At 32.5% G+C, this 22,304-nt stretch overlaps 1 protein-coding gene and 1 long non-coding RNA gene across 3 annotated transcripts; one reads left to right on the top strand and one right to left on the bottom strand.

Moving 5' to 3' along the window:
- The first annotated feature begins 236 nt into the window (after nt 1-236).
- Nucleotides 237-16,122, top strand: LOC140447202 (cathepsin L-like proteinase). The gene is made up of 5 exons (XM_072539716.1): nt 237-300; nt 2,865-2,955; nt 3,435-3,773; nt 5,683-5,965; nt 15,813-16,122. Exons 2-5 carry the CDS (start codon nt 2,875-2,877, stop codon nt 16,076-16,078), a joined length of 969 nt encoding a protein of 322 aa, XP_072395817.1. The 5' UTR covers nt 237-300; nt 2,865-2,874; the 3' UTR covers nt 16,079-16,122.
- On the bottom strand, nt 13,599-14,921 carry LOC140447203 (uncharacterized). Of its 2 annotated transcripts, XR_011951587.1 has the most exons (4): nt 14,769-14,921; nt 14,517-14,636; nt 14,275-14,458; nt 13,599-13,967 (listed from the first exon to the last, which is right to left on the bottom strand). It is a non-coding gene; the product is annotated as an uncharacterized lncRNA (long non-coding RNA). The 2 variants fall into 2 exon arrangements; XR_011951586.1 differs by having other exon boundaries at nt 14,517-14,921.
- Nucleotides 16,123-22,304: the final 6,182 nt, after the last annotated feature.

Here is a 22,304-nt window from a genome sequence, read left to right as displayed (position 1 = left end):
ACCCAAGAAGTAGACCGAGTAAGAAAATTTTCTCAAAATCTCAAACGAAACATACTGGTTTCTGGACCAAAATTGTTCGCCAAATATAACACATTTATGGGAGGAACTGATCAAATGAATCAGCATGTAAGTTGTTACCGGATCACTATTCTGTTAAATTTCATTGATGAAGTGGCACAATAATTTCAATACAATTGATAATCAATTTAAAAATCGACATAATCACTACTCACAAAAAAAATAGAATATAAGAGAAATTACTATCGCATTTGTCACTTAGTGTGAAAATACGTTCATAAGGTAAGATTATGTTTTTATTATTGATTTGAAACTGTATATTTTGTAAAAATATTTTAAGATCTTGATAAAACACTTTCAGTATAATTATTTTCATTTAAATAATATTACTTTTTTCATTAATTTTTTTACGATTTTTTTTTGGGAAACATTTTATTTAAGTCAAAAAATTGTGAAATACAGTAAATTCTTTATTATTGGCCACTTTTTCAAAGCCGCACTCCTAACTAATTTTCAGAACATAATAAACCAATTTAGAGACGTAACCACACACTTGTGTGCAGGACGTAACGCGATGCCGTTGTTAAGCAGGACAAGACCTACAAAAGGTTGCAGAGCCTTTAAAAAAGAAGATTACCATAACGATTTCCGTAATTTCAAAATAACACTACCACAGAGATAAACCGCAGAATTTGCACGACTAACAGATGCTATTTTGGCGAAATCTCCTTCTTAAATCCACAATTATATCGAAAAATACAAAAATAAAACTGTACAAAACAATAATACGCTCAGTCCTAACACACGGTTCAGACACCTGGACTCTAACAAAAAGTAATCAAAACATGTTAGGATGTTTCAAAAGAAAAGTACTAGGGCTAATTCATGGAGCAGTGAATGGCAATGGAGTGTGGAGAAGACGATACAACTTCGAACGTCATAGAGTATACCAAGAACCTGATATCGTAAAATATATTAAGATAGGACATCTGAGGTGGATAGGGCATGTAATGGGGATGGAACAAAATAACCCAGTTAGAAAAACGCTCCTTAATAGACACATTGGTCAGGGAAGAAGAGGAAGACCTAGAACAAGGTTCCTTGATATCATTGATGAAGACATGAGAAATATGGTGATACGTACTTGGAGGAGAAAGGCGATGGCTAGGGACGACTGGAGAAAAATTATTGAGGAGACCAGGACCAACTTAGAGTTGTAAAGTCAGAATGATGATGATGATGACTTTTGGTTCTTAAAAGAGCCCCTATTTAGACTTATCGACAAGATCGTAGAACTGATAATGCTGCATGTCAAAAAAATAAATAAGCAAGTGAAACTAACGAGCAACACAAAGCGCAAAACAAAAACGAGATCGAAATCAACAACTTGGAAATATCGCATTTAATCCCCATCAAGCAGCATTGAATTCTAACGTGGCAATTGATTACAGTTTAAAGAAACTCGTTGCTATTAGACGAATAAACTTTATCTGTCTACATTAACGTAACATGTAACGTAAATATTTTGCCTACCACATAGAGTATAATTATGGGAACAGAAAATATTGGGGATAAAGATAGGGCAAGCAAAATAAACGAAACTGTGCGAACTGAACTCAGGGTTTGTTTGGAGAGATGGGTCGTGGATAAGTTAATGGCAAGGGGTCGGATTGGGGTAACTACAAAAAAAATAAAACAAAGGGGTACTGACATAAATCTCCTAGACCAAAGGGTTAACAAAAAACAACAAGAAAGACCTCTAGCTATTTGGAATAAGGACGCCGCTTCTAGAATCCTAATCTTGCTGGATAAAGGAAAAAAGGCTCTTCTTTCCTAAAATAAAGAACACAAACAGGGGTTACGAAATTTTTCTAAAATAAACAAAATGGTTCAGAGAGATAAATTAAACATTTATTGTGTCTTACCACAAACAGTTACAAAAATACAGATAGCACAAAAATTACTATATTAGTAGTTACAAAGATTTATACCAAAAATAACAAAGATATATATATATATATATATATATATATATATATATATATATATATATATATATATATATATATATATATATGTATATATATATATATATATCAAGGAATTTATATACCAAAGAATTTAAGTTGAAATATGAAACTCCTGGATTGTGTTGCGCCAGTGACCAAGCCAAATTAAGGCTATTGATTCTATTTATTTACAGTTAAGATAGGACAACATCTCTCTGATCATCTAGTTATTAATAATAATGGAAATTTTCGTATTGTGCAACTTTTTTGGTATCCCCAGAAATCAGGAATAAACCGCAAGCAAATGACACATACTTAATTTAGTTATGTCATTGAACTGTGCGTCTATTGAAATCATTATGTTGGTATCTCAAGAAAAAACGTGTTAGTATTAAAAATAAATTGATAATATTTTGGAAAGTAACAGGTTCAGTACAAGCTCTAGAAAACTGAATAAAAGGTTTGACGGAAAGACGCAAGTGAACGTAATTCACAGTAAATAAACCAATAAAAACTGCTGTAATCTTACTCCTATCCAGTATTGGGTCTGTCCAGGATAAATTCCTATAGGCCACAACTTAGTACTGGAAATGCTGCTTACCATTTTCGGTCAACACACGCAATGTTTAGCGTTATCAGGAGTACCTCGTATAGGACGTGGTTCTTTATCACGTATTACAGTCTTGATTACACAGACGCTGAGGCTCCATTTGGAAGAGCTATACTCGCTTGTGAGAACCAGTGTTTAATCAACCAAACACACAGTCACTACCTGTCTTTATATATGAAAAAAAAAGGTTTTTACAATATTATAGTATCTGAAAATGTCATTTTTAGGTACCTAAAAATGAGGTTTCTTGTTCTCCTTGTAACATTAGCTGTAGCTGCAAATGCTCTGACTAGCCACGAAAAATGGTCCCAATTCAAGGTGAGTTATTTTTGAATAATATAAAGTGTTAAAAACCAAATTATTTTACTATTATACTATGGTATGTCTTTTTTGCTAATCGTTTTGTATATTCTTGTTGAATACCCAATTAAATATGTTGTATAAAAAAAGTTGGTATTCTCGCTTATACCAGTTTCAACTATCTAGCGAATTAGGTAACTATAATTTGCTATAAGTGTTAAATTTTTACTGACTTGCAGTTGCTGGAAATTACTATACAACCACTTATACGTGCTCATGCTCAACATTTAACCAAAAAAATATTCACATGCAATTTAGGAACAAAATAAAACTAATTATTTCTGTTTTTTTTTTCAATTAAAGTAGTGTGAAACAGTAAGTTTGTTATAGTTACTACTACTGGAAGGTAGGGCGAATAAAGAAAAACATAACTTTATAATAATATCTTTTACATAAATTGTTAAATTTGTTTGCATACTTAATCATTTTGATTTTAGGTTGACCATTTAAAGAAATACGAACATCTTAGAGAAGAGCAAGTTCGTTTCCAGATTTTCTCTGACAATCTCCGCAAAATTGAAGAACACAATACAAGATACGAAAGTGGTGAAGTGTCCTACTTCTTGGCTGTTAATCAGTTCGCAGATATGACTCCAGAGGAATTCAAGGCTATGCTCGACTCTCAAATCGTTCACATGCCTAAACCAAACATTACATCTCGCTTTGTGGTTGATTCTCAATCGGTTGTTCCAGAATCAATTGACTGGAGAGAAAGAGGAGCAGTTACTCCCGTAAGGGACCAAGGGGATTGTGGATCAAGCTTTGCCTTTACTGCGGTGAGTTAAAATTTAGATGAACGACGAACCAACACCAGTTTAATCAAAGCTTTGGTCAGATTATCTAAATAAGGTCCATGTTTTTTTATATACTCTATTTGAATTATTAGCAGCAACGTCCAAAACCGTCAAAAACTCCAAGTGGCTAGCTGTAGCAAAATCTGGAAACAGATTCTTCGTCTTATTGCGCCGTCTTCTTTCGAAGATTAGTGATCCAATTGGAATTGTAGCTTTGGAAACTGCTACATGAAAGATTTCTGTAGATGAGCGGTCAATCCATCTCCTCAGGTTTTAGCTACGAGTTCTGGCGTCTTCCAACTGATATTTTGCCTTGCACTTTCCTTCCAATATGATTTGAAGTAATTCCAAAATTATCTTAATTTATTAACCACATTGACTACTCCTTTTGTTAGGTTGTAAAACGTAATAATCTAATCTATTACCAGTTTACCAGACTTCTTATCGATGTAGTAATCGGAGTAAATTGTAAACAACATAAGTACGTTATTTTGAGAATTTGGTTTATACGATAGCAACAAAATATCCTTCTGGAAACCAAACATGCTACTAGGTGCAGGCTTTCTCTTGTATTAAATTCTGCTGGAATTTTTTATCTTGTTTTTCCTCAAGGACTCACGAGTGTAGTTTCTACCTGTAATATAGGGGTATGATATACGCTTAACAATATCAAATGAAGAGTCTAGATGAAAAGGACAATCCGTATATTTTCCTGCATATATTTCCATATTTCAGGTATAAAACGATCTCGAATCTACTAAGTTATAATATATTATATATATATTTAGGGATTCTACAGTATTCACTGCCTTCCCTCGCTCAACCATTTCCATCTCTCTCTGTTGTTTTATTCTCCATCGTTAAGTCCTCTCTTACTCATGGCGTCGTCTACTTCGTTCCTCCAGGATTTTCAGGGTCGTCCTCTTTTTCTCCTTCCTATGGGGCTCCATTCGGTTATTCTCTTTATCCATCTGCTGTCACTAGTTCTTCTTACATGTCCATACCACTTTAGTCTTTTTTGTTCCATGTATGTTAGTATGTCTGTTTCTATTGATGTTCTTTGCTTTATTTCGTCATTACTTCTCTTATTCATTCTTGCTACTCTGCAGCATCTTCGCAGGCATTCCATCTCTGTTGCTACTATCTTACTGCTGTTTTTCTTGTTTATGATTCAATTTTCAGCCCCATATGTCATAATACTTCGCACTAATGTTTTATAAATCTGCGTTTTTGTCTTCATATTTAGGTGTCTATCCCACCATACTAAGTTAAGTTGTCGGATTGCTGTTCTTGTTTGTCCTAATCTTTGTGCAATTTCTTCCTCTGTTATTGCCTTTTTTGTGATTATAAACCCCAGGTATTTGAATTTAGCCTTTTCTTTGATTGTTACGTTGTCATCAATCTGTACATCTTCTATGTCTTCTTCACTTGTAGATAGGTACTCTGTTTTCGCGAGGTTAATATCTAGGCCAGCCTTGGTATATTCTTCTTGTAGTTTATTCATCATGTAGCTGAGGTCGTCTTGGTCTTGTGCAATCACTACTTGATCGTCTGTAAAGACGATATAATATATTTTAATGCCATATTTGGCAGGTTTGTTAGCAATACATATATTGCCAAAATGTGCAACGTCCTCTAAAACTTTCTATCATTTCATTTACCGTACAATACTCTTCAACTTGAAAATTTTTTTGACATCTGGACACAAAATGTTGACATATTTCCCTAATAGCAGCCAAATTGTCAAACCCTTTTCTTTCGTTATTGTTATTGGCATTACATTGACATTGTCATATCTTTCTTTTTTTTTATCTTCAGATTGATAACAAATCTTTTGTTTATACGATTATTAACTTACTTACTTGTTACTCTATACCTTTTTATATTTTAGGCTGGTTCTCTTGAGGGACAACGATATATAAGGGAAAATAAATTAGAAGCCCTTAGTATTCAACAGCTAGTAGATTGTTCTAAAGATTACGATAATCTTGGTTGTACTGGTGGTTATCCTCTTTGGGCATATAACTACATCAAAGATAATGGTCTCTGTCTAGATTCTGATTACGAGTATGAAGGAAAAGATGGACAATGTAAGCAATGTAAACCGGTTGTTAAAAATATCAAAGGATATCAATCTATCGATCAAACTGAAGAAGCACTTAAGGAAGCTGTAGGTAAGTTCCTGATAAGCCCTTTTCTATAAGGCTAGCTATAATTTTTTATATGACATTAGTTTATATATCTTTGCTTTACAAATTCATAGATATATTTCTGTTTATTCTAACACTTCTGCTCATTCAATGGTATTTACCTTATTCGAATTACCAAGGTGACCTTATTATTGTTATTTCTTATACTATGTTTGTGTTTGTCTACACAGTAATTAAACCAGTCTTCAAACCACTGATAAAAATCAATTGAGAATATTTAAGCACAAATACTGAGAAAGGTATTTGTATTTGGCCCAACCCATTGTAGCGATGATTCACGGAGAATAAAAATATACTAATCAATTAATCAATCAATCAATAGTGTCTTTTTATTTCCCATTAAAAAAAAAATACAATTTTCTCTTTTAGTGACATTTGTTCTCCTTGGCACATGCCATCAGGAGGGTTGTCAAACTAATATTATTCCCTAATTAATATACAAAAAATTACACTAAGGCTCATTACATCTAACAAGTATATTAAAATTAATAAAAAATAAATTAAGTAAATATTCATATAAATGTAAGTAATAAACTAAATGTGTATATGTGTGAATGTGTCCCTTAGAGGGGGCGAAAACTGTTGATATAATAATAATAATAACAAGATAGTCAAGATAGACAAGACAGATAAAAAGATAATAGCTATTTGCAAACAAATTATTAATACTAATTTTAATATTTTAATACGATTGAAATAACACCATACTAATAGATTTAGTAATTAAATAGGCTCACTAACTCATACCTATACGCCCATGCTTCCCTACAATAACCTGCTAACTCAGCCTTTCCCTGTCTCATCATTGTAACTACTTCCACTCTACTAAGTTCATGTCTACCCAACCACTTTAACCTAATATGTCTCAACACCGAACATTTTTCCAAAAAATGTATCACATCTTCCCTTTCCTTCGTGTTACACATTGAGCAAAATCTTCTTTCATCACTTCTGCCAGGTCGATCATTTAAATATAGAACTACACATCTTAATTTGAAGAGCCATCGAATGTTCCCTAAATTTTTCATTTCCAGTAGATAATGCATGTTTACTCCTTCTTCTCGCAGTTCTTTGTAGTGTCCACAAAAATTTGATTCGAGTGCCCCATTCTCAGCCTGACGCTGTATCTCCTCCTTCTTTTTTTCTATCATATTCTCAATCATACTAGGCCAGCTTTCTCTCCATTCCCATTCACACCTTACCTCAATTCCAAATTTGTCTCTCATGCTCATCCAATCTTTCCACCAGCCACACCTTGCTCTTATCATTTCTTTCAAAAGAAATTTTGGCAACCTATCACTCGAATATCCTAGTTTTTTTTTAACATATTTTTAATGTAAATTCATTGTATATAGGCTGACTCTAGCAATACCTGTCTCCAAATCTAACATAAAGTTAGGACAATGCCTTGGACAAGAGAACATTTTTTTTTATATAAAATCTTCTGATTATTTCCACCTCATCGTACTTAAAAAGACCCCATACCTGAGACCCATAAGTCAAAAAATTGATCTTATCACCGACTCATACACTGTTACTTTAGCAAAAAAGGGTATATCAGCCTTAGACACAAACCTACTCCAAGCCGTGTGAATCGCTACTTTTGCCAAACTCTGGCGCTTTTTTAGATGAGCTTTAAACGACAACTTGGGTGTTAGTATCATTCCCAAATAATTATAGTTATTCACTACCTCTAATACTCGATCATTCAGCTTCCAAGATTCCCTGATTACACCTCCTCCTCTTCTGAATACAAGAATTTTGGATTTATCTAAATTGATTTTTAGATTCCACATCCTACAGTATTTTTCCAGTTCATTATTCATCCGCTGTAGCACCTTCGGATTGATTGCCATCAAAACCAAATCATCTGCATATAATAAAAGTCTTATAATTAAACCATTTATCTCCAAACCGCCTCCCAATGCTACATGCAGGTCATTCACAAAAAGCTCAAACAGTAATGGACTTAAAAGACATCCCTGTCTCACTCCTACATTACAGTCAAACCATTCAGATAGACCTTCCCTTGACCAGACTGCCGATTTTGTACTTGCCAACATACTTTTTAACAAATTCAGCACTTTAGTAGATAATCCTAAGCGACTCAACTTGTAAAAAAGGGCCCACCGATTAACTGTATCAAAGGCAGCACTAAAGTCCACAAAAAATGTATAAACATCTTTTACTCCCCGTGCATGTTGGATGTTTACTATACTCGTAAGATTAAAAATGTTGTCTATAGTTGAATAGCCAGTTCTATATCCTGCCTGGAACTCATTTAAAATGTTATTATTTTGTACCCACGAGGTAAGTCTGGTTGAAGTCAATGCCGCAATGAGTTTGGTTACTGCATTTAAGAAGCTAATACCTCGATAACTTCCTGCACTTTCCATATTTCCTTTCTTATAAAGAGGAAAAATTATTGCATCATAAAATCCCCGAGGAAAGTTTGGTTTGACGAAAAAATTATTAGCAAGCCCAAGTACAAGCACTTTTCCGTTTTCTGGAAGAAACTTGTAGAACTCAAATGTACTATGAGCTTGATAAATTAATGCAGAACGTAGATATCGTTAGATTTGTAAAGTCACAAAGACTGAAATAGTTTGGCCAACAGGCAAAAATATCAGTAGAAGACAAATAAGAGGATATCTGATATGGGGTAGGCAAAAGAGCAGTCCGGATATCAGCAAACACCTGCCGGCGTATGTGGCACGTGTGATTATGTGCATACACATGGCTTACAAAATGTTGCACAAGCTATTCTACTAATGTTCGATAAACGGGTTATAAATGAAATCCAGAGATGGAAACAATAAGTAAATAACGCATATTTCTAAAGTTTTTTACTGGCGTCTGCTTGGTTCCGTGGTAGTTAATTGCAAAGTTCACGATGCTATTGCCTTTCCTTTTGAAAATACGTATGTTTGTGTTGGAGTACCTGTTATCAAAGTCTCCCCTTTAAGAGGTATATCTTCGGCTAAAGTCTTAGGAAAATCCTTTCTATTATTGTAAATTGTTCCACCCGCTAAAGGATTTTCAAGTCACAGTTTTTCCAGTAAAGATATTGGATGTGTAGAAATTATTAAAATGTATAATTTTAATTTTGCCACAGTGTGGCTTTGTTAATGACAACACAACACGTTCTCCTAATCTATGGCATCCAAATTCATTTTCCAGTTTTCCGTTCTTGCCTTGATATACATCAAAATTTGAAATATACCATTTTTGATTATTATTTAACTGGGAATAAGCCACAATTAAAGGTTAAAATACGTTTATTGACGTTTCAATTTCCACTTCGGAAATCGTTCTCAAAATACAAACATTAGTAAATTAAACAAATTTTGTTTTTGTTACTTAGTGAAAAATTCTTCTAATAATTTAATTTTATCTGACTCATCTATATTGACAATTCAGACATACATTATACATTTTAAAGTAGACGACTTTAAAATGATATTGCCAATATTGTTGAGTTGCGTTCCTGGGACGACTTTACTTATAAGATAGTTCATTCGATTACATGAAATCAACTTTAACTTGAGAATATCCGTCAGAAAAGATCATAACATGTAATTCGTCTTTAAAAAGACAAATACATGCCATGATGACAGTAAAATTCTCCTGTTAGTGATTCCATAGTAAATTATGAGGGAAAAACCAGGAAAAAAACCTCATAATACTATCCCGACATGGTAAGTATTTGATCTTGCATTTATTTTACCTTCAATAAATACCAAATTCCGATTTTATATGTTTGTTATTTAAAAAATATAAATGATGTATTCTCTATATGTTACTGACTTACCAATACTGGTATTTTCTTTTTAATAACTTCCTCTTTCAATATGGGTAACCAGATCCTACTACATTCTGCCGAGGAATTCGCGACACAATTGGTCTCATTTAGCATAATTAGAGCCGCTTCTTTGATTTTTCTCTTTTTACCATCCGTTTCTTTTAGGACTATATTTGAATCATTCCATTGAACCCTATGTTCATTATCCCATGCATGTTTACATATTTGAGATCTATCAAATTCTCTATTTTTAATATAGGATTGATGTTCACTTATTCTAACATTTAATGGCCTTGATGTTTCACCTAAATAAAACTGATCGCATTCACAAGGTATTTTATAAATGCAATTCTTTGTCCTTTCTTGTTCAACAAAGAAAGGACAAAGAATTGCATTTATAAAATACCTTGTGAATGCGATCAGTTTTATTTAGGTGAAACATCAAGGCCATTAAATGTTAGAATAAGTGAACATCAATCCTATATTAAAAATAGAGAATTTGATAGATCTCAAATATGTAAACATGCATGGGATAATGAACATAGGGTCCAATGGAATGATTCAAATATAGTCCTAAAAGAAACGGATGGTAAAAAGAGAAAAATCAAAGAAGCGGCTCTAATTATGCTAAATGAGACCAATTGTGTCGCGAATTCCTCGGCAGAATGTAGTAGGATCTGGTTACCCATATTGAAAGAGGAAGTTATTAAAAAGAAAATACCAGTATTGGTAAGTCAGTAACATATAGAGAATACATCATTTATATTTTTTAAATAACAAACATATAAAATCGGAATTTGGTATTTATTGAAGGTAAAATAAATGCAAGATCAAATACTTACCATGTCGGGATAGTATTATGAGGTTTTTTTCCTGGTTTTTCCCTCATAATTTACTATGGAATCACTAACAGGAGAATTTTACTGTCATCATGGCATGTATTTGTCTTTTTAAAGACGAATTACATGTTATGATCTTTTCTGACGGATATTCTCAAGTTAAAGTTGATTTCATGTAATCGAATGAACTATCTTATAAGTAAAGTCGTCCCAGGAACGCAACTCAACAATATTGGCAATATCATTTTAAAGTCGTCTACTTTAAAATGTATAATGTATGTCTGAATTGTCAATATAGATGAGTCAGATAAAATTAAATTATTAGAAGAATTTTTCACTAAGTAACAAAAACAAAATTTGTTTAATTTACTAATGTTTGTATTTTGAGAACGATTTCCGAAGTGGAAATTGAAACGTCAATAAACGTATTTTAACCTTTAATTGTGGCTTATTCCCAGTTAAATAATAATTAATTTAAAATGCCACAAGAAAATAGCTTCAGAACAATATTAAGATACCATTTTTGGTCAGCTAGGCACCAGATATTGTATCCTTGTTTTATAGGCTTCTGGAGATTATATTATTTTAGAGTCGACCTACCCTTGAAAAGTATCATACTTTTATCAACAACGACCCTTCTTGTTGTTTTGTAGAGAGTTTGAAAATTCTGATTGAGTTTTTCCATAACTGGGCGTAATTTGTATAGCTTGCCCTGTTGTTTTTTTGAAATTTCTAAGTTATTGTTGCAATAAATACAGTCGATCCGCCGGATCTTTGCACATCGTCATCATGCTTATTATAGGAAATAAATCAAAACATGTGAGTCAAACGTATGTCGGCTATAAGAATTATTATAAAAATTAGAAAATGGCTAATATTACAATTGACGTTTTTATACTTCTCTTTTATTTCATTTATTGCATTTAGAAAACTGGATACGTATACATTTATGAACGTGATTTTTCAATTTTTGGAAACCTATAGGTTGTCCAATAACATCTACAGTAAATAAATATTTAAACCATAGTAATAAGAAATTAGAGTATTTTTATTGAATATAAGCAAATATATGGTACTGACATATCGTCAGATGATGTTCCTGTTGTTGGTAAATATCGGTTTAGATTTAAGAAGGTTACAAAAAAGAATAGTAACAAAAATGTGATATGAGAAGACTAAAATGTGAGTAAACAAAAGACACGTTTTTAAAGATTAGATAAGAACATCTAATAGAAAAAAGAGAAAAAGAACAGTCAGATGAATGACAAGATACTGCAACTCATGGAAAAAAGAAAAAAATCAAAGAACAACACAAGAATGTACAACAATATTCACAGACAAATAAGAACACAAATACGAAAGGCCCAAGAAAATTGGTTAAAATCACAGTGTGAAGAAATATATTTATTGAAAGAAAAACACGATACGTTTAAAATGCATAAACAAGCAGCTGGTCTTTAGAAATTAAATACAGCTAACAAACTGCGAGATCAACAGAGAAACATCATCACAGATAAAAATCAAGAAATTTGCATATGGACCAAGTTTATCAAAGAACTCTGATGATAGTAGATCCCAACAACCTCCATCCCACATATGTAATGACCACTTACAAATCACATCAAATGAAGTGGAAAAGGCAATATTACAACCAAAAAATGGCAAAGCTCCTGGACCTGACAATGCACATGCTGATCATAAAACTATTTAACACCAACGGTACTCAACTCCTAATAAAAATATTTAATGAACCAAGAACATGGCTGAAGTCACGCCGACGTTTATTGCTGTACCAAAGAAAACAAAATCCGTATCCTGCAGTGATTTGCCGACCATCAGCTTAATGAACCATCTTTTAAAGTTATTTCTAAAAATCATACATCAAAGAATATATAGACTGTGCGAAGACAAATTCAGCCGTAGTACAAAGTTTAGTTTTCGGAATGCAGTGGGTACGAGAGAGGCTCTCTTTAGCATAAAAAGGCTATTTCAACGATGTAGAGATGTGAACTGCAATACATATGCATGCTTCATTGATTACCATAAAGCATTCAGGTTAATGAACAGAAAGAGTAAACATTGGGACCATTCCTTAGAAATTAAATGTAGGATAGAGAAAGCCAAATCTACATTTCAAAAATGGCTAAGCTATTCAAATGTCATGATTTATTCACACCAATAAAAATCAGGTTACTACCATGTTATATCTTTCGTATACTATTGTACGGAGTTGAGTCGTGGACTTTCACAGACACTACCTGCAGGAACATTGAGGCTTTCGAAATGTGGCTTTATCGTCGAATCCTGAAGATATCTTATACCGGTCACGTTACTAATCAGGACGTTTTATTAAGAATGGAAAAAGAAAAACAGCTGATAACCACAATAAAAACAGCCAAAATAGAATACCTTGGTCACATCATTAGCAACAACGAAATATATGAATTGCTGCAACTAATTTTACAGGAAAAAGTAGATGGAAAACGAGGCTCAGGAAGGCGAAGGATTTCCTGGCTGAAGAATCTATGTATGTGGTTCAACACAACAAATATTTTCAGACCAGCAGTGTGCAAAGTACAAATTGTCATGATAGTCGCCAATATCTGAAACGGGTAGACACTACAAGAAGATCTAAAAAACTGAATATAAATCTACTCCAGTGCTCCATCATCTTGATAATTTTGTTTATTCAGTGTTAAATAGGGTTTTCAGACTTAAGTAATCACTTTGTTTTAAAAAATGGTCATACAAAAATTAACACAACGAACTTCAAATAAAGAAATCTATGCATAATAAATTAAAAAATAGAAAACTTGAGCTGGGTAAAAAAGAATTTATTATAACAATAATATAATTTAAATATTTATTGAAGCCTCATACACTATACAGCCATGTAGCCAATCATAAATTTAAGAATTCTTCACTGTCAGAATCTGAGCCACTGATATTACCAGTGTCTATTATGATTGGTTTAATGTTAGTGTCAACCATATTTTTTTCTCGGATATACCACTTTGTAATAATTTCATGAGTATGTTTCACACATTTTTCCCAAATTTCTGTGTTACATTGGTTTAGTGCCTCTTTCCACATATTTATAACAGCATTATCAGAATGTTCATCTCTACCAAGATTCTTATTGTAATATGACTTGCAGTTTGCCCAAATTAATTCAATAGCGTTGAATTCACAGTGATAAGGAGGTAGTCTCAACACTTCATGGCCGTGTTCTTTTAGTAGTTCATGCTAACAGATGTTTTGCCAATAAATGCAACTTCTTTATCCCTTAATTCATTACTTATACTTTGCAGAGTAACATGTTTCTCTAAAAAAAAAAGAACAGATAAGTACAGAATAAACCACACTGTTATAACTAGTTCAATGAAAAAGAAGTAATACTTTGATTTTATAAAACTATAAATTATTTCAAATTAAAAAACTCACAAGAAAATTGACTTAATATCCATTAATGTATTCAGCAGAAATTTTCTTAAACTACTCTCAACAATCTTTTTTACAACATACATTTATATAAAGTATTGATTAAAAAGTACCTTCTGGTTATCATGGTACATGATACCATTATCTTATGGTATATCAAATTCAGATTGAAGAAATTTTTAACTACTTACTTTGTTGGTACATGTCGTATACTGTATTACGCACTGCCATTTTTGATCCCTCAGACAGATCAGTTGTTTTGTTTTTCGGACGAGGTCTACTTTTGCCTGGCTTTGAAAGAATGTGATTATTTTCTTTCCTTTTAATAATTGTACATACTGTTCGTCGTTATATTTTTAATGCAGCAGCTACTCTCTTAAATAAAGAATTGTTTAATGATTTTCATAAACGAACATACATTTCAATATGTTACCTGTTGAACAGACGAAAATGGCTCCAAAGGCCCTCCATTTACTTTTTCTAATTCGAAATACTCCAACACATTCAACACAAGTTGCTAAGCTTGAGAAGTTAAAGGCTTGCCAGGCATACTCTAAAAATAAAAACCTTTAAAAATATTTCATATTGTCCGTTGACGTAGTTTTAGCTATATTTAAATAATTAATGTCAATTTAGAGGTTAAAAAAATTTATTATTCGTTATTAGCTAATACATGAATTCTTACCTTAATAAATTGAACACGAAGGTAAGGGTTAGTCGTTATAACAACTGTTTGTTAAAAATATGTATATTTAAAGTATGAAAAAGGATTGATTATTTAAATCAAACGAAAATAATTTATAAAAATATTACACTCTGTCAAAACAAAATTTCCAATTGTCATGTCAATTGTCAGTAGACGAATCAATCAACGATCATTGTTCTATGGCTGTCTTTGTTCAATGCATGGTGTTGTGTATGGACAGGCGGTTTAAGTTAATAGTTTTAGTTTCTGTGAGTAGGAAAGAGACGTAACATAAAAAATAATTCGTGAATAATGTCATACTTGTGCAAAGATCCGGCGGACCGACTGTATTTGTCAAAATTTTCTCAAAGCAATTATGTGACATTACGTTAGTAACTAGAGAAACGCCTAAATCGGAACTTTCATTCCAGTAATGTTTCCAGTTCGGCAGTTGGTGATAGGTCATAAAGAAATTAATAGCAATGAAACTGGGAAGTTTTTTCCAAGAGATCCAATCTTATATTTTTCTGGATAGCGTACAAATTACTTTGGTAGGTGAATATCACCTATAATGAAGCCAAAAACTTTTATAGAAACGCTGGTAGGAGTTTCAGAACTATCACACAATTCCTTGACCACACCCTTCCGGCTCTGGATAATTGGATATTTTGGTTTTAATACTACTATTTCTTCCATTTACGAGCAGGTTGTTCTTGAACTTCATTATTAGCAGACTCTTCTGCTTCAGCTTTTAATAAACACAGCTTTCTGTTTACATTCTTAGTGTTGTGCCTAAAATATTTTCTTGAAGTATACGCTTCCACAGGGAGTCCAATATCTTGTATAACAATATCCTGATTCTCATCATTATTATCATCGAATTTATTTTCAAATGTATTTGGATATAAAGACTAAAACCCTGTGGCATTATCGTTATTATTTACTTTACTTGAAATGATCGGAGACAGTCCAATATCTTGTAAAATAATCTCGATAAAGCTTGTACTCTATTAGGCACATTATACTAAACTTTAATTTTTTTAGGAACTGCTGGCCCTGTATCAGTTGCGATCTGTGCTAATTTCAATTGGCAGTTGTACGGAGGAGGTATCTTTGATCACGCCCTTTGCTCAAGTGATGTTTTAAATCATACAGTTCTAACAGTCGGATATGCCGAAGAAAATGGTAAAGAATTTTGGATTCTTAAGAACTCATGGGGGACATCATGGGGAGAAGACGGTTATATTAGATTAGTTCGTGGTAAAGCACAATGTGGTATTGACCAATTAGCTAATTATCCCCTACTTTAATTTATATAAATAAAAGAAAATAAAAAGTATAAATTTGAGAATTATTTGCATTTTTTATTTCTTTAACAAGGAAATATAAAATATCAGTAAGTATTTACTTTTGTAATTTACGATTGTGCATAAAGTTTGGGTTTGACTTTTATAATTCAACTTTTGTTAGTCTATAGCTTCATTTTAAAGAAATCAAGAGAAAAATACCTATTTACCTATACCTATTAAAATTTTAACATGAAATTATCTACCTCTCATATTATAGAATGGTTACACCCATTATATGTGCTGAGTCGATTTGAATACCTCCATGCAGCGGTGAAGTCCACAAAATATTCTCCACCTATTAATATTGCTGACATAAGTTATGGAGTTATGGATTTTGAGACCGAAAACAAACAGCAGAGAAGTATATTATAATTATAAAGCTAAATATCAGCAAAGCTACATCTATAGGAATCGAAGCAGCAAATTCTCTACTTACTAAGATAAAAACTGTTTTCTGATCGTCAAGAACTGTGCAGATTAACGTTTTAGACAATTCTAGCTGAACTCAGTCAAGGTGATATATAGGGTAGGATAACACAAAAAAAAGACGTCCCCTTGAAGCATGATTCCATATCTACAGGCTCCATAAAACCAACTATTCTACAAACAGTTATTTTATATTAAAAAAAATACTTGAAAAAATAAGAAAACTCCTTAAAATATATCTCATCAAAGATAATGGACTTACGCCCTTTCCTAATTTGCCTCCAAAAAATAATTTTCTTTATAGTTGTAGGAAGTAACATTTCCGGTGAGCTTTTTTATGATAAATTTACCATTTTATGTTTAATATACATAATAAATAAAGTAATTTATTATTAGTAATGTTTTTAGATGTTTATACTGTTTGTTTAGATTATCTCAAAAACTTGTTTTTGGCACTTTAGTCCTTTCTAGTATCCACTCTGCAGTTAAAAATTACGATATGACCGTATACCATCAGATATGTTACATTAATTTGAATTTAACACCAAAGTATGTTTAATAAACCTAATAGAAAATCAAATAAACAAAACAGAATTGAACAAACAAAAAAATATATTACAGACTTTGTAAATTAAATGATTTAAAATTAGTCAGCTGAGGCCCAGATGAAACAATAGGCTAGCAGTATAATGGGTACGGAAGAATGTCAAGATAAAGTACAGCTAGAACGAGAACAACAGGTAAGGTTTTGAAAAAGTAAGATGTGAACGATACTTAAAAAAACAATATGCTAATCCAAGAAGATACATTTTATACTCTCTTATATACAGAAATATATACGTCTAGGAAAGGAAATGACGACGACATGTGGAAAGACAAAGTGAACTGAAGAAAAGCAAAGAAGAAAAAGAACGAAAGTTTCTGCTCCTGAAGCGATGGAGACGAACCGATAACACAAACAGATAGCGGTAGTACAAACGCTAAAGGTAAAGCGGGAAATAAAAAATTCTTCCAGAATTCTTAAATGACTCTCAAGATTCAAAAGAAATTGCGACATATAAGTTGCTAGGCAAACCAGAGACTTAAAATCAAACTGCTAGTGATAATCTGAGCAAACGAGAAAAAATAAACGAATTTTGTAGATCTTAGATTCAGAAAAACGAGAGTTTGACACTCAGACTTCATATAACCAATCTTAAAAGGCCAAAAACTCGTATCCAAGAACAAAGTTAAAAGAAAATAAATTGGTAAAAATTGTAGATCCAGAAAGTAAGAAGAAATTACATCATGATTATTTTGTTTTTAGTAATTTCATAAATAATAGAAAAATTTCAAAAACATACATTTTAATAAGTTCTAATGTGGTATCTCTATATACCAACATTTCTTCTTATTTAATTCTAAAAAGTATAGAAAAACACTGGAAAGACTGGAAAAGATAAAACTAATACATGTGGCATAATACAAACAAACATCAGACATTCCCATGGAAAGCTCAATATCACCAATCACTTAAAATTATGCTCTTGATGATCTCATTGAGTAATGTTTAAAAATAATACCTTTTTATATTCCATTTGTTAAACGTTTTGTATAGGATTTAATCCTAGCAGACCCAATGACAAAATAACTGAGGTCTTAGATATTTTTAACAACCAATGTAGCCAATTACAATTCACTGCAGAAAGATATGATTGTTCATCGCACACATGCCAATAGTCTCAAAAGAGAATGGTATCCAAAATCGATTTCTAGCAATAGATTCATAAATTGCTGTCGAAAAGAAATTGTCGAAAAAGACAACTTCAGAAAGTAACTCTAAAAATACTTTCGTTCCCAACAATTACCCGAATCAAAATTAATATGTTGTTTTCCTCCATATGGTATAAATTTGTATAAAAAACCTGTATGTGAACAAAGACACCATAATTGAAATCCAAATCTTACAGGCTTTCCCCGAACGAACATCTTGCATGAATGACGTCCAAAATATGGTACCATTTCCTCGTCTATTAAAAGGTTGTGTTCGAATGTACCAAATTGTAGAAATTTTATATTCATCATATGAAAGATAAGAGTAAGTTTACCAAATTTATTATCTTTGTCTAATTGAGTATTATCAGACAAATAAATATTTTGTTTGATTGATCAAAATTTATTTCTAGACATAATTTCTCTCACAATGGCTTCTTCCTTATCTTCATCTTCCGAACAATACGATGCATTACTAAATTAATGCCTACCTAATCAAGTACTATAAATGTCTCCGTTGTTAGTTTCTTTAGTACCCTAAACTATCGTAGAATACGTCTATTAGATTTCTCCATCTTTCTCTAGCAATAAATATGTACAGCTCGTCAAGAATTGCAATGTCTCTGAGTTTTGACAAGAATATAAATTTGGAGGGGAGGATCCGTCAGTAGCCCGAATATACTCAGTTCCATTTTGTTAGCAGAAGCAAACAGATCAGACGCATATCAATTACACTGGTGTAGGACTTATTAATCCGGTTCCGTTACAATGGAATTTAAATCAAAAGTTCATCGTAAAGTTTTGAGTAGTCAATCTCGTAAAATTATAGCAAATGTGATATATTTTATGAAACGAGAAGCGGAGGCTAAACATCCGATAATAGAACTAACGAAAATTCAAGAACGTGTTTCGCGCGCAACGGGTGTTAGTGTTGGTTCTGTAAAGCAAATTTCAAAGGAAACAAGATCAGTTGAAGATGGTGAAAGTGATTCGCTTCATACACCTAATATTAAAAGACAAAAAAGTTCGACCAAAACTAAGTTGGATAATATGGATAAGGAAATTCTTCGGAGATTTGTAATAAATTTTCACGTCCACGAAAAAAAAGTTCCTACGTTGAGAGGCATACACAGGAAATTTGTCAATGAAATTAATTACACAGGATCGTATGAAAGTTTACGAAGAGTATTACATAAAATTGGTTTCCGTTGGCGAAAAACTCAGACAAAGAAAAATTGCTTATGGAAAAACCTGACATCCAACAAAAAAGGATAGCTTTTTGCGAAGTATTAAGAGGTACAGAAACGAAAATCGTCCTATAGTATACATGGACGAAACATTCATCCACTCGTGTCACACATTCACGATCGTTTGCGTAAGCCTATCTCTAAAGGACAGAGGTTAATAATAGTTCATGCAGGAGGAGAAATGGGGTTCATAAAAAATTCCTACTTAAAATTTAAATCAAATTTAAAAACTGGTGATTACCATAGTCAGATAAACTTTAGTTTTCAAGTTGTTAAATTATGTTATATATATATATATATATATATATATATATATATATATATATATATATATATATATATATATATTATTTTGACTTGCTACAAACGTGTATTTTATATGTGTGTAACGTAATGAAATAAAATAAATTTAAATATATTCTTCTGTACAAGCAAACAAAATTTGAAATGATTTTATTAATAAAAATTTCTAAATATCAATCTTTTATAATATATTTCATCTTTAAAAACAATAAAAATCGATAATTTTCATTATCGCATAATATTACGTGGAATAATTACTCCTAATTATTTAAATTTCAATAACTATTGAGTTCAATTGACCCTCCCCCAGTCGTAGTTCCATAATAAAATAATTTTAAAATCCGAACGCATTTGCTATCTTCTTTACTCCGAATGCGTTCTCTGTTTATTTTTCGCATCGCTAGAGTTTAAACTGAAAGACAGAGCTAACTTTGACGAACTGTATTTATCGATAATTCTTTGCCTCAGCTCTCCATCACTTACTAGTTTAGCAAGCAAGCAAGCAATTTGATTAAACCCAGCCTATGAGACATGTTCACCCCTAAGAATTACGTTCGGGTGTAACAATTCATTGGAGCGAGGTGTGTTAACTCGAGTATATACAGGAGTCACCCCACCGCGCTCCAATGCTCTAGACCATCCCTTTCCCCCCTATAGCACTCTGATGCGCGATAGGGGCACAACTATCAGCCAAATGCTCTTCATGTGGAGGTCCTGGGTAATAGAACCCCAACATGGTTTCCTAACCGGTTGCAAAACTCAGGACAGCGCATTGTCGCTATGATCCTGTTATCATGATGTGGCTTATCCGCGAACTAAAATTGCTTACTTGGGCCTCAAGTCTCCGCTCTGAGCCTAGGCTCAGTTCGGTGACTTGGTGCTCAAGGGGTTGGGCCCTACGTGCCCGGGTTTTGGGATTTTTGTTAATTTTTTTGGTGGCTTGCGCCGGTTTTTGTTAGTATTTTTTAATTTTTTTGGTGGCCGAAGCCGGTTTTTGTGTGTTTTTTATAATTTTTTTTGTAGGTGGCCCTGAAACAAAAAATCAGAATTAGTGTAAAGTCCATACTATAACATTGAAAATATATATATATATATATAAACAATATAACAATATAGACCTTATCGTCTATAGGCAACTGGGCCCACTCTGTGCTTTGCGATAGTCTTTGGTGTTTTGAGCTACGAACTGTCTTCTGTGTGCGTTGTTGTTATTTTTGAGGTGTTTTCTCTCTGGTGTTTTTGTTTTCTCTCTAGTATTTTATTTTTTCTCTCTGGTATTATTTTCTCTCTAGTACTTTTTATTTTATTCTACTATTTGTTGTTTTGGTCTTTTGTGCTTCCATCTGTGGAAAGCGTCATACCTCATCATCTCTCTAAGTATGTAGTTGGGGTGGTTCTCTATATCTGCAAACTTTGTCCTGGCTTTTTCTTTCATCGTGTCTGTCACTCTGATTTGTTGCAATTCTCTGAAGAGGAATCTTTCTGCAACGTATCTTGGTACGTTGACTGCTTCTCTAAGGCTGTTGTTGTGAGCCGCTTGTATTTTCTTTTTTGATGTTTTGCATACATGTCCCCAGGCGAGGGGACTCGCCTGGGGACTAGTTTAGTTTTATAAATTCTACTTTTAAAGCATCCCCAATAAAAATAATTTTTCGGATTCAAATCGGGTGAACGAGGGGCCCATTCAATGTTAGGTACCTAATCTACCAGTCGTAAATCAAAATGAGCAGGAAGTTTGTCTTTTTGACCCCATTTGTTATTAAAATTGGTTAAAATTAAAATACGGCAAAGTTGTTATTTCATTATAAATTTTGCAAAGATCAAAAAACTTTCGATAAAGAAAGTATTACAAAACTGACTGGTTATATTATGTTATTAACCCTCCGTTCATCGGGTGACCATTCTGAAACACTTTCGGTCGGGTGTGGTCTGTGAGGACCAAAATGAAATAACCCCTTTCGAGCAACCGCATACATGTTATTGCTAATTTTGGATCAACGTGTTTTAATCAAATCATTTACTATATAATGTTTATTATAGAAACAATTCCAAAATTTTTTTAAGTTGTATTATGTAAATTTTAAAAATGTACAATTTCAACGCATATTTTTTTAAATTTGTGAACAGCGACTAAATAATGAAAAAAAAAACAAAAAAAAAACATTTAGAACTTTAATAAGAAACAAACAAAGTACTACAAAAACATATATAAACTAAAAAATTAAATTGTGGACACAAACTACAGTTTTCAAACTTTGGTGGTCAAATTTTCTAAGCAATCTTTGCAGCATGTCATTATGTGGTCCATACATAGCCAGGATTTGCAAATTTTGCAAAAAAGTGAGTTTTGCGTCTTTTGCAATATTTACAATTTCCTCTTTTACCTGGCTGGGGCTCTGGTACAACGTCGACCTCAATGCCTGAGAGTCTCAAGGCCGAAGCACGCACAGCTTTTGTCA

This window comes from Diabrotica undecimpunctata, chromosome 8 (assembly GCF_040954645.1).
Source record: "Diabrotica undecimpunctata isolate CICGRU chromosome 8, icDiaUnde3, whole genome shotgun sequence".
NCBI lineage: Eukaryota > Metazoa > Arthropoda > Insecta > Coleoptera > Chrysomelidae > Diabrotica > Diabrotica undecimpunctata.
The sequence above is the reverse complement of the archived record's forward strand: the minus strand, read 5'-3'. Positions and strand labels throughout refer to the sequence as shown.

Excerpts from the sequence above, each read along its gene's own strand:
- LOC140447202 (XM_072539716.1), top strand. The coding sequence starts at position 2,875 with ATGAGGTTTCTTGTTCTCCTTGTAACATTAGCTGTAGCTGCAAATGCT. Across the intron at positions 2,956-3,434 it reads AAAAATGGTCCCAATTCAAG|GTTGACCATTTAAAGAAATA; the intron begins GTGAGTTATTTT and ends TTTTGATTTTAG. Across the intron at positions 3,774-5,682 it reads CAAGCTTTGCCTTTACTGCG|GCTGGTTCTCTTGAGGGACA; the intron begins GTGAGTTAAAAT and ends TTTATATTTTAG.